The sequence below is a fragment of the Calidris pugnax genome, unplaced genomic scaffold, assembly GCF_001431845.1.
Source record: "Calidris pugnax isolate Ruff unplaced genomic scaffold, ASM143184v1 scaffold25, whole genome shotgun sequence".
NCBI classification, from domain to species: domain Eukaryota; kingdom Metazoa; phylum Chordata; class Aves; order Charadriiformes; family Scolopacidae; genus Calidris; species Calidris pugnax.
In genome coordinates, this window is record NW_015090805.1 from 2,723,450 (window position 1) to 2,736,597 (window position 13,148).

The 13,148-nt window shown below is 46.9% G+C and overlaps 1 protein-coding gene across 1 annotated transcript in view; it reads left to right on the top strand.

Annotated features, from left to right (window-relative positions):
• HSF2BP (heat shock transcription factor 2 binding protein) overlaps positions 1–10,228 on the top strand; it is a 53,317-nt gene extending 43,089 nt beyond the window's left edge. The window contains exon 7 of the mRNA XM_014938044.1: positions 10,147–10,228. Coding sequence (XP_014793530.1) covers positions 10,147–10,151 — 5 coding nt within the window. The 3' untranslated portion in view covers positions 10,152–10,228. The remainder of the gene's footprint in view (positions 1–10,146) is intronic.
• Positions 10,229–13,148: the final 2,920 nt, after the last annotated feature.

Here is a 13,148-nt window from a genome sequence, read left to right on the forward strand (position 1 = left end):
CAGGCTGAGTGGGTGTCAGCTGGCCTTGGTGCACTAAGGGCAGCACCTCCATGTTTCTCCACGCTGCCATTGACGGCACTGAGAGAGGGAGGTTAAGACGAGCCTTAAAGCCCCCAGGAAGCCTGCAGTCAGCAGCCAGGCACCCCTGCCACCATGCCAGCTGGTGGCTGGACCCCAGTGCTTGAAAGCAGGCTGGGCTGCAGTGATAAGAGGGAGCGAAGTCTCTGAGGAGGCAACTGGTGGGGCCGGGCAGAGCAGCCGAGCCAGGTGGGGACAGATAGGCCTGGGATTTGAGCTATGCTCCAGGCTCTGCTCCGAGCAGCAAGTTTCTGCCCAGACAGGGAGTACTGGCACATGCAATCCTGAATGAGTTTTGAGTTTCCTGAGCTGCCTTACTTTGAGGGGTTGGCTGAAAACACTAGTACCAGAAAGCGGCGCTAGCATTATGCAGGATGCCTTTTCCCAGTCAGGAACCTGGGCTGAAGGACAAGGTGCCCAACCTGAAGGGCAGACAGACACTGTAAAACCCGAGCACTGGAGAGCAATGGCTCTCCTGCTGGCCTCCCTGCAGTTCCCCTGCCCGCCCTGGCAGACTTGCTGGCACTGGAGGTGTGGGGGCAGAGCTGCTTACAGGGGACTCAGGGTGCTTCTGGGGGGAATCTGTAATGCGTAATGGGCCCATGGTCACACCACCGGTGAGGCAGATGGGCAGGTGGTTACCTCTGCTTTGCATGTGTAGGCTTGCCATAGTGTTTGCAAGATCCCCAGCATGCACATACAGAAATATGCCTGCTCTTGTGACTTTTTTTGCATTTCACAGCTTGGCTAGGTGCAGCTGCATTTTGGAAAATGCAGTGGATGCTTCATCTTGTGCCTGGCACAAAGAAGTGCAGAGCTCTCCATTCAATTTGAAATTGTTCAGCAGCAAGAAGCTACTGACAGCGATTGCTATTCTTCCCAGACGCATCCTTTTTCTTCTTTCTATTCCAGTAAGTGTTTATTCCTTCAGAGTGATTTTCATGAACATCATTACTACCCTGTTGCAGCAGAAGCTTAATCTCTCTGAAACAAGAGAGCTGAGTAGGAGTGAGTCACCCTCATTCCAGTAAGGAAGCCCCTTCAGGAAGCCTCTCTAGCAATGATGTCCTGTGCAGCCCTGATCCGTCGCCGAGCTATTCAGCTTTAACAATGCTGACAGCGTGTAATACTGCCCCGGAAACCTTCAGAGATTGCTTGTCAGGCATAGCCAGTGTCTCCAGTGCCCAGGCAGCTAATCTAGCAGCAGACAGATCTCGGGTAAGGAAGCCAAGGGAAAGGAGGTACCCTCTTGGCTGTAAATGGCAAAGGACCAAAAGGTGAAGGAGTCGTTTCATGAGCACCGGTAGCAACCTGGAACACAGTCAGAAAAAAAGAGGCTGCCTCTGGGGATCTTAAAGTCAGCTGAAAAGCTGCTAAAAACAATAGTGCTGCTGTAAGTGGCAGAGGGAAGAGGGAAGGCTTCAAGGGCAGATCACAAACATGAGAGTGCAGTGAAACTGATGTGGAAGCTCCCACAGAGGAGGCAGCTTTTGAGAGATGTACTGAGCCTGTAACAGAAAGGGCTTGGTGTCCCACAAGCCTTTGGCTCTGGAATGATACACATTTTTCAGGATGGAGAAAGTGCATTTGCCATTAATTTTTAATTATAATGGACTGCTCTGTAGTGATAGGTAGTTTGTACTGTGTAGGTTGTCTACATCAGGGGGTGGCCCACTGGCAACCTTCTCACTGATAAGAGTGTCACAAGAGGAGCACAGAGGAAAGGACTGGAAAATATTTATAAGGCACTGCTATAATGCCACAAAACCCCCCCAAACATTATTACACAAACCGAGCATTTCCACTGAAGTGCTCTGCTACTACTAAATTATAGTTTCTTAGACCTTCATTTTAGTTTCTTTGGGCACAAGAAGATCATACAGCTTGTGCTCCACTGGTGGCCAGAAGATACTGTCTCTTTTGTTCCTGTTGGGGCCTGAGATGCAGCCCTACAGGATGAGGTAGGGCATAGCTTCTGGGGTGATCATCTGGGACTCAGGGAATGGGGACTCAGTTCCCTATGCAGTCACAGGCCTCCTGTGTGCCCAGCTAAGCCACATGGACCAAATTTGCTGAGAGGCTGAGCTTCTTTTGGAGTGTTCCTCATTTCAGAGGGAGTATGCTGGAGTGTTCAGTCCTCCAAATTAGATTTCTGCTTTGGTTCTCTTTACAAGTAACTTACTTCCTTTCTGCCTTAGTCTGACTACTTTTATTTGGGTTGCACAAGTCTTTGGGATAAGTATTTAAAGTGTCTGGCAGGCTCAAAGGGGCTGTCATCTCGCTTGTCTAGTGCTGCAGTCCAAGTTATAGGTGGCGGGGTGGAGGAGAAGAGGGAAGCTTGGGTCTTGAGGTTACCCAGACTACTGCTTCTTGCCTCCAGATGGCTCCTGGCTCAGTTGGGTGCATATTCTGATATGGCCTTTCTGCCGACCTGATAGTCCACCCCCAGCCTGAATTCGGGCATCATGAGCTCTCTTGGGCTTATACTGTGAAATCAGGATGCAGGTACCAAGAGAAACAGCTTCTCTATTGCAGGGAGGGCAAAAAACAGTGCTCCTGCTGTCACCACCATAGGTTATGGGAGGGAGAAGTACTCCAGCCCAGTGCTCCTCTGCCCCTCCAGATGGAGGACTGCTAAGATCCTAAATGAGGATCCTAAGATCCTAAATGAGATACTAAGATCCTAAATGAGAATGAAGGAGTGGTTTCTGAATACTTTGAGGAAAGACAAAGGGTATCAAGAAGAAGAGAAAAAAGAAACTTGCTTCCAAGGATTCAACCCTCAAGCACAGTGACTAGAAAGAAGAAGATCTTGTTTATGGAGGAAGTGAGAAAGGAAATTAAAGAGTGGGGAAGGAAGAAGCAGCTTGCCAGTGAAAGCTTGTCCTTTGGGGCAGGGCAGAGAGGTAGGTCTGTTCCCTTAGGGTCTCATCTTCCAGAAGAAGAAACCACCGTCCTTGGCTGCATTGCCCGTGGCACCGCTGCACTGCTGTTCCTGAGCCAGGCTTTGAGGAGACCTGTGTGTGCACTTGTTGATGCCACAGCACAGCCAGGCCTGGCTCCCTTCACTCCCCTGGGGGGGTCAGGGCAGGATGTTTTTTGAGTATTGAATCTGTTCATTCTTGAAGAGCTCAGTTTCCCTGGAAAGTCAAAGATAGAGTTGGGGAGTGGGCAACCTAAGACTTGGAGCGTGTCTTGGAAACTGTCCCGTGTGTTTGGTTCCTGCTGCTAGTGGAAGCCTGGAGAAGCTCATTGGATTTGTGGCATCGTTCTGGCTGTGGTTGAGCACATCTCCCAGACCTTCGGCCAAGCAGAGCATGTGTTAGTGCTGCCCCTGCGACCCTCATCTCCCTGTCAGGTCTCAAAATATTCCTTCCTTCATTTTACAAGGTCTTAGAGCAACCTCCCCATACCGCTAAGCCTGCCGGTGGCTTTGGATGGCGTACCTGATAAGCTGGCAGCAGGGTAGCTGCAGTGATGCTATCCCCGAGGGGCTGCAAATCCAGTCCTAACCAAGCAGGCTGATACTTCAGCTTCTCCGCATCACCAATGAGCTTGGGATTGCTGCAGGGAATAGAGCAGAATTGAGAAGGGAAAACAGCAGCAGCAGTGACCAGAGTGCTGCATAAAGTTACCTGGCCTGTCTTAAGGAACCGAGCCAGGGCACCAGGAGCTGCTCGGCTTTGGGGGGGTGCCGCCTTCTGTCTGCTCCGTGGCCACAACCTGTAGAGAGAGGAAGGGAAGCAGACAGGTAGGTGCTGTGACTTTCTGTTTATTCTGACCCTCTCCCAAGGGCTCGCTGTGGTTCCCTTCCTTCCTCCGCCCTGCAAGGGATGCTTTGTTTTTTTGTTTTGAAAATCTCACTGTCCTTGAATTCAGAATAGCAGCCAAGGCCAAGGATGTAGCAACAAGGACAGGACAGAAGGTCTCCTAGGTGTCTGTGACTGACGATGGGAATCTTTTTCCATTTCTTGCCCTTTTCACTCCTTTCCACAAAGATAGGCACCTTCCTCTGTTCTGCCCCCTTTCCTGTCCTGAGCATTAAGCACTAGAAAATGCGTATGGGCCTTTGTATTGAAGAAGGCTGAAAACTGCTGTAGCAGCTGGGACAGAGCTGTCTCTTGTCAGCAGTACTAGACTTGATGTTTGTCTGATTTGGACTTGAGTGAATGGGCATGCAGATAGCACCTTCAGTATCATGCAGATAATGCTATCAACCGCAGGGCTTCAGGTGCTGGGCGCCGTGGTGGGAGGGGACAAGGACAACATCAGCAACAATAAAGTGTTGCACAAGTAGCACCTATTGTTTAACAGATTTTCTGCACAAGGCCAGAACTAATTTGCAGTTGAGCGAGCAGAGGAGCTGTCTGCAGGCAGCTGGCTGGATTCAGGGGTGACTCAGCTTGCTAAGCATGTGTTCCCTCAGATCTAGTCATTTCCCGCCTCCTGCTTGACTTTCCTATCTTACAAAAATATTTGAAGAACTAACCGAAAGTATGTGCTCAACAGTATGATGCAGAGTATGGGCTTCCTTGAACGTCCTGGGTTTTCTCTTGAGAAAGGCAATATGGAAGGTTTAAAAAAAAGTTGGATTAGTTTTGGTTCTTTCTTTCTTTGTATTCTTTTGTGGGGTAAGACTTACGATACAGAGCAAAAGCAACAGTACGACAGAAATGGGAGTTTGCCAATAGAGAACTGAAGCAAAACGTAACCTCAACATTGATGATGTCATTTTTCAGATGAGAAGCACTGAAAGGCATTCCTAAGCCATTACAAATGCTCTGCTCCTTACCTGACATGTATGCAGAGCCAGTGTGTGAGCACTGCTAAGCAAACTCCACCTGTGTTCCTGCAGTACCAATGTTTCTGCATTGGCCCGTGTATGCCTGGAGTGTATCTTGTGGCTCGTTGGGCAGAGATGCTCTAGCGCTCTTTCCCAGGCAGTTAAAAGGAAACTTGTCTGTCCTTCCAAGAAAAGATCAGGGAAAGTGAGGAGAAATTCTCAGTGGGAGATTTTGAACACCGATTGATTTCTTTTCATGCCTTCTGTGTGCAGACAGGCAGCTCAGGACATAGTCTTTGCCCTTGGCCACACCAGCTAGCAAAAGTTCCCCAGGCCAGGGGACTTCCCCTGTGTAGAAAGGTAGTGGAGTAAGAATGAAAATTGTGTGACTGCAGAGAAGACAGTTACTGTTCATAAAACCACCCAGATGGCCACTGTGGTTGTTCACAAGAGCTGGTTCTTTAGAGTTTTTCATAGTAGGTAAAAATATGTCCCTGTCCGATGAGTGCAAATGGGCTTCTTGCGCCTGTAAGATGCTTTCTTCCTGCAGGTTATCAAGAATTTGAAGGCTTCTGTAGGACATACCAGCATCTCAGTGGGGTTGTTCCACTGATCTTTGCTCCAGCAGAATTAATATTTACTTCATCTATTTTGAGATGAATAGGAAATTCCAGCAGCTGCCATCTCAGAGGAGTACTGCAGAAGGGTATGGTTAAAATCCAGCATTATGATGAACTCCTGGGATTGCCGGGCAAGGCATCTCTCCACTAATGATGACATTTTTAAAAACACTCTGAAGGTTTGATCTTGGTCCCATTGGGCATTTTGCCATAGATCTTAATGGCTCTGTGGCTGATCTCTTAATCTCTAATGCACCTGTGCAAACTTGACAGTTTATTGCAATTTCATGCTTTTTGGAAATCATTTCACACTAATGCCATCAGAGAGAGCAATTTTTAAGGTCATTAGCTCAGGACATAACAAATAAATAGTGAGAGAAAACAATCTGTAAATGTCATATTTGTTTAACACACAAAGTAGCTCCTGAAGAGCCGTTATCCTTATGTCTAGAGACAGCATGAAAATTACATTCTGTCGCTTGAAAATGTAGATCTGTTGGAAGTGAGAAGAGTATTAACATGGTTGTTTATCTTCTCTACTCTGTTCCCTATATCCTCATTGTTCCCCATGCATCTGTTGTTTGACTTATTCACCAATATCCTTAAATTCTACAGACCAGAACTCAAGGCATAACTAAAGAACTTCAGATTCTGCTGCTGAGTTTTTATAACAGTGGGTTCTGCTCTGAGGGTATATAATACATTTTAGCAGCTACTCTGAATAAAAGAAATTGGAGTGAGTGGAAAATGTTATCCCTTCTCCACATCAGTAGAAAAGACACAGGCTCAGTAATGTAACCTGATGCTCTCTGAACAAATAAAGGGAAAAACGGGTGAAACCTTTATCTGTTCCATCAATAACTACACTTAAAACCTGACTTCCAAGTTTGCTGGTGTTTTGCTTGTGGAGGCAAACCTGAACACATGGCCACAAATGGGCATTAGGATGGGAAAATCAGTAAAAAGACACATAAATATTCACTTTTGTAGGGATTAGATTGGGGGAACAAGAGGAGTGTGGACGAGGGGAGTGTAAGCCCCCTGCGCTCCTGAGTCCCCACAGCAGCTCTGCCTCACGGTCTGTGCTTGCCATGTGGTGTGATGGGGAAAGGCCACCCAGCCCAACCACTGCTGGAACTTCAGCATCTGTCTGGCTGCTGACGCCAAGTATTTTGTGGTCACCGACACATTTTAATTTGGTCTAGAAAAAGACTTCCCTTTAGGTGGTCTTCCAGCTGGCCTGAAGAGAATCTCTGAAGGTCAGAATAGTAGTGTCACCACAGTTCCAGTGCTCAGCATGATTTTGCTGGTAAAACCTTGTCCTGTGACCCATACTGGTCCATTCCAAAAGGCAGGGTGTCCCCACCATGACAGAATGCTGGGGGCACTGGCACACTCTTAATGGTCCATGAAGGTGGTCTTAAGACCTTTTGTGCTTTTCCCCGGGTGCATGAAAACAGGGCATGGTATTGTCTTATGATTCCCCAAGTGCGAGGCTTTGTCCTCTCTGTCACCATCTACCCTTCCTCTCCCCTATTCACAGCACAGGATACACTCTCCTGCAGTGGTGGAGCATCTGCTTGTGGGGCAGCACAGATTCACAGATTTAAAAGAAAGCCTGACTTCTTTCTGGGTAATTTTTGAAAGATTTGTGGGAAGTCACTTATAGTGGCTTTCCCGTTGGTGAAACTGTAAGTGGGAGACCAAAACCTCAGCTCCTGAGATGGACATTTGGTAAATACTCACCCTGCCCTACTTTAGGCATCTGAGCTGATAGATTTGTCAGCTCTCCAAAGACTGACTGTAGCCCCAAGTGAGTCATTCAAAGCACCCAAGTGTTTCTTTGTTTACGCTGAGCATACAGGCAGTTGGGCCTCCTAAGGCGACGGGTGGATTAAATACGCTTGCTGTCCAAGATAAATGGGGTGAAATGCACATTTCTTTATGTGCTACAGGAACACCAGGCTATCAGCGTGCCCAGATAAGCTTCAGTAATGGATAATTATTACAAGGCATTGTGTCACACTTAGGTTAAGCATGACAAGAATTTCCCCAGCGTAAGAAGATGTCAGTGTTTGCTGAAAGTACGTGCATTATTTTTTTTGCTTGCTTCAAGTATTTGTTTGTTCATTCTGGAGAAAGTTAACACTGCAAATTTACATTTTACAATGTAAACGTTAGTCTGCTAGCTAGTTTTTGGCCAGGTTTCTTTAAATATTAGCAACATATTTAATGGTTGCTTCATTCATTACAGTTTTATACATTCCTTTAATTAGTCGTGTAACTCAGCAGGGCGGTAGAGGCTTGAAGTGGGGCTTCAATCCCGTTATGATGACGTCTGTTTGCTTTTATCAAGCCCAGTGACTCAGTTTGAATTGATTTGTACATCCAGAGTTTCAGCCATGCTAGGGTGCAGATGCAATTTCAAATAAAGAGAAACAAACTAAAGTGAATATAGAAATGCTACCAGTTTTTTCATGCTAGAGGATTTGATGTCTTTGAAAATTCAGCTTCTGTAAAGAGCTTAAAGTTTTGTCCGGTGGAAATGTGAAATGCCAGGATTTGCTGTCCAAGTGGCAGGTGCAAGATGTCGAAACCTTCTGGATGCTTAACGACCTGACGCTCTGCCATAACCCACATCAGCTGTAATCCAGACATTCCCGCCCCAAATGTGCGGTCGATCAGCACTAAAGAAACAGCAAGAACTTCGTCTTCCACAGACGGGTTGTTTCCCCACTGTGGTGGGGACTGTGCAAAGGCAGCGCCAGCTGTATCAGGCAAAATAACAACCTATAAGCCAGATCCTGTCTCCAGAAGGGAACACCACCAGATGCTCTCAAGGAAGATGCTGATAGTCTGGGGAATAGATACGTTTCTGAGGAGGAGGAGGAGGATGGGAGACTTGTTTGCTCTGATCTGTACTCTGAAGCATGAGCTGGCCCCTTGGCCTTCACCATGCGTTCCTTGGCACTACCTTGTGCTCTGGCAGGAGAAGGCACTGCGGCATCTGTCCTGCCACGTAACAGCCCCTACCATCTTGCCTGATGGAAAGGGTCAGCCTGACCCATGGTCTATGCCGCATTGCCCTCAGCAGGGCCTTGTTGAGTCCTGCCAGGAGGCACATGGTCTGTGCCTGAGCCTTCCTTCATCCCATCCCATTACCCGTGGTGGAGCAGCTCTCTCCCTTAAGGGAGTACTGTAGATCCTAAGGAAGCTTGTGTGGATCCAGGAGGAGGTTAGACAGGTTTGTGGAGGAAAATCCACTGAGCGTCACCACAAGGGTTATAGACACAGCAGCTGGCTCAAGAAATCCCTGAAACACAGGCAGTTTCAGGCTGGAAGGGCATTCAGGAGAGGCATCATATACAGTTGACCTGTTCATGGAGAGCCAGGGGAGCTCAGCCAGGTTGTGCTTTCGCACTGCTGTGTCTTCAGCAGCGCTGCTGGCTTCAGCAGTGGAAGAGCCCTTGGCTCTTCACCTTTGTGTTGCACTGGGGCTTGCCTGTCCTCTGTTGTGCTGCCCACTTGCTTTTGGGCAGTGCTGTAAAGCAGGTAGCACACCTGAGCTGGGTCAAAACCCAAGGATTCTTTGTTGTGTGGTTTTTTTTAAGTAGTTTTCTGTTGGATCTGTTCCCTAAACAAGTTCAAAACTTGGCCTCACAGAGTACTAGGTAGTGTGAAGGGTTGACATAGGGGACAAGAAGGGAGGGGAATGTTAATTGCCTGAGCAAGTGTTGCTACTGATGGCTTTGTATTGTGAAACCAGAGCCTGTTAGTCCTGGAGTTACTATGTCCACAGGAACCTTTTCAGCTAAAGCCTCAGCTGATGGCAACAGCTCTCTTTTAAAGTTAGGAGAAGTGTGCTCATTTGCAGCAGCAACAAGCAGTTTTAGAGAATATCCTGGGGTTCCAAATACTGCACATCAATCCTGCCCAGCCTGTGAACACGTTGCTGTCCCGTGGCAATGAGTTCTGCAGCCTGCCGGAGCTGTGCTATAGTCTTTGTAGTCATACAGGTACAGATCTGAAAAAAATATTTTCTCTTTCTCACAGTTCACCTTAATAAAGCTAACAAAACTCTCTCCAACATATTCACTACTGGCATTTTTCCAGGTTTGAATCCAAGCTTTTTTTAAATCCCTCTGGTGGTTTTTTGTATTTCTCTGTTAGGAAAAAAAGAAATTATATACCTATATATGTATATGCTTATGTATGTATGTATATATATATATAATTGTGGAGAAGACTTAAGTCCTGCTATCGTAACAATTTTAAGCAAGAAAAAGTTCTATGAAAAGCAAAGAACACATCAGTCAAAGAAACGCTGGTATAAAATAATTGCGTCAGATTCCTCTGTGTGCTGTGATTGCTGTGCAGCTTTCCGGGAATTCAATATAGCCATAAACTCAGCTTATGGATGGCAGCTTATGGCTCAGAGCAGTGGCTCCGAGCGTGTAGTTGGATCAGTAAATTTGTCCCTATATAAAGCAGAGAGATTTTTCAAATGCAGAGCGCAGCCCCCTGCTGCTTTGTGAAGCCTTCCTGTGTGTCCTGTGAAGGCTGCAGCAATCAATACATGACACATGACAGCAATCATATATTGATTGTGTATCTTGTCTGTTGTATATTGCTTATATTGTCGATTGTATATCTTCCCTTTTGCAGCCTGACATCAAACAATTCATTGACCTTTTGGGGCACAATTTCCCTGTGGAAGTGGAGCAGCTTTCTGTGTCTCCAAAATCACCAGCCTCTCCGGAAACCTGAGAAATAGCTCACTGAAGAAAACACAAATGTAGGTCTGACGTATCTTTTTTACACCTGAAAACCCCAAACCAAGCAGCCGCTTGCTGTAACAGCGATGGGCCCAGGATAGGGGGACAGGGTGGGACTTACTTCCTGGCGGTACATTCCTTGCTGAATTATGGGCCTGAGGCAGAGACCTCATTTTCTCCAGATGACTCTCAGGAAATACCCTCCCCATCAGCTATTATTGCCTAAATAATAGGGAGGGAAGTCAACAGACTTGAGCAATATCTGAGGTACTCTATAGGGCACATCCCAAATCTGGTGTAGGGCAAGGCTGCTAAGGCGACTGATTGTAATGTAGCTCGGTGGGCGTATACAGCTCTCTTTTTGCCCCAGAGTTAGGAGGTCATGTGGAAAAATACAGATACTTGTTTAGAAATAGGTAACTTGCCGAAAAGAACATTACAAAATCTCTTCCTATGCACAGGCCCGTCCTGTCAACATTCGTGCATAGATTTAACTTCAATAATGGGGCCTCTAGGTAGGAAAACATTTGTACAAATGTTTGCAGGATTAGAATCTTAAATGTTAAGTTTCCAGAAAGTCCAGTCCAGGAAGGGAAAAGCCTGTCGAGGGAGAGGTCTGCTGGGATTTGATTTATGAACAGGACATCCTGCTTAGTTCCGAGATCTTGCAGATACGATTCTAGTGAGACTGCTGGGTTATTGTGATGGCAAAGAAAAGGAGCTCACCCTCTCCCTTGTCTGCCAAAGGCACTCAAACCTGTCTGGGCATAGTATCAGTGCTAAACATTTGGCATTCTTTATCACGTTTCATCACCACTGTTTACTAAGCAATGTTAAAAATGCACGGCATGTGTGCAACTCTGTGCAAGCAGACTGACATGTCTGTCGTTAATTAGCAAGTTGCATGCTGTCATTTGTGCAATTAAGCTCAGGGTTGATTCCATGACCTAGCCACAGAAGAAGACTATCCAGAAAGTTGGGGCAAAAGGCAGAGGAGAGGTAGAGGTCTTAGGCGGGTATGAGGAGAGGTAGACCTCTTTAAAATCACGTTTCCCAGTTCCTCTTCTGGATCACTGCAGCTGCATCTACATTTTCTACAATCTGTGGTGTGGGCCTAGCTCAGCTTGTGCACTCAAGTTTCCTTTGTGTGGGAACTGGGGTGCAATGGGGATGAGGGAAAGGATATTTCACTCCCACATCAGTCACTAGTAGGAGATGAGAGGCATCCAAGACGTGCTCTGGGGCAGTGATGTTGACACATCTTCTGTTACTCCAGTGAGTCAATCACAACAAAGAGGCTTTAGAAAGCTGCTTTGTTCTTGTTGCTTCAGATGCTGGTGCTCAGCTCAAACCACTGAAGGGTGGCTGCCTGAAACTATTCCCTGGTTTTAGCTGGAGTTACAGTACTTCAGCACCTCAAGCTATGTCTCTGCTACTTAATTAAATGGTCCCAGGGCACATTTCCAGACATTAAGACTGAAACATCTATACCGTTAAATTGTTAGGATGTCCAAAGTGTGCACGTCTGTGGTCCTTCAGATGTTTCCCAGGCATGACTTGGAAGCCAGCAGGGCTCGGAGACCATTCTCAGTAGACATTTGAGATGAAACTGCCTTGTTTTTGCAGATAAGAAAGTTCAATAGTCTGGAAGTGGAGTATGTCATGCTGGCTGGCCTTAGTGCTAGAGGACAGACCTGGGCATGTCTGAGACACTGTTATGGACATAGCCTAGGTGTCTCCCGCTGGCTGTCCTTAGGATAGAAGGCTCTTTTATTTACAGGGGTGTTACAAAGGATTGTACAGTTCTTTAAAGGTCAGTGCTGGAGCTGGCTGTTCAACTAAATATAATACAGTGTAGCTTGGTGGGAGCTGGTAAGGAAGGAGGTAGGTAAACTCAGTTGCCTGGCTGCTTCCTCATACGTTGAAGGAAGGAAGTGTCTGAATTAGAAATGGGTAAGCTGTGTTTACCTGTGTTTCCTTCTGGCTACACCACCAACAAAGCTAACTTTTTACCTTGTTTTATTCCTGGTATGTCCCTTATTCACCTCATTCCTTTACCTGGCCCCACATCCCCACAAACTAGTGCTGAATTTCTTACTTTGTTGGACATTGCAGAAAATGTCAAGCCCACCCTATTGTCAGTGGACAATGTGTGCATGTTATCAGAGTATTTCGTCCAGCTGCGGCTCAACAAAAGGGTCCTCCAGGCAGACTTTCCTCCCTACCTCATTCATTACTTTGTCACTGGCTGAATCCCTGCAGTTCATCTTTGTGCTTTGTCATTTTACTTGGAGTCATAGCGCTTCACTTTTACCTCCAAACAAAGGAAAAACAAATCAGAAATCCCAAACAGATGACTCACAGCCACCTCGTGGAGCTGCCTGTGTCTTCCAGTTGCTGATGTCCAGTTAGCTGTGTCATCTCCAGAATGAAGAAGCTCTGGGTGGGTCTGCCTACCCACAGCTTGCACTTGGAAACCTCCCTTTTCTAACCTTGTAAGTAGCCCCGAAGGTATGTGGGGCTGCTAAAATTAAAGCAGTCTGACCCCAGGAACGGGACGGATGATATGACAGCTGCGTGGCCTTTGAATCAGTTGTTAATCTAACGAAGGGTGACTTAGCTCTGCCAGTCACACATACACATTGCAGCTGCAGCAGTGCCTATTGGAGATGTGATCAGAGAGCCACCCTGCTACACGGGGATCCCAGCTCCCCCTTCCCCAGGGCTGTCTCCAGCACGGCCACAGCCCCAGCTGCAGGGCCCTGCGTCCAGGAGGTGGCAAATCTGTGTTTAGAGCGCTTTGTCCTGGGCGAAAGAACACCGCAGCCATGTGACACAAAGTGCTTAAGAGGAATTAACATTTCCTGGCTAAATCAGAGAGGTGTGAAAAAT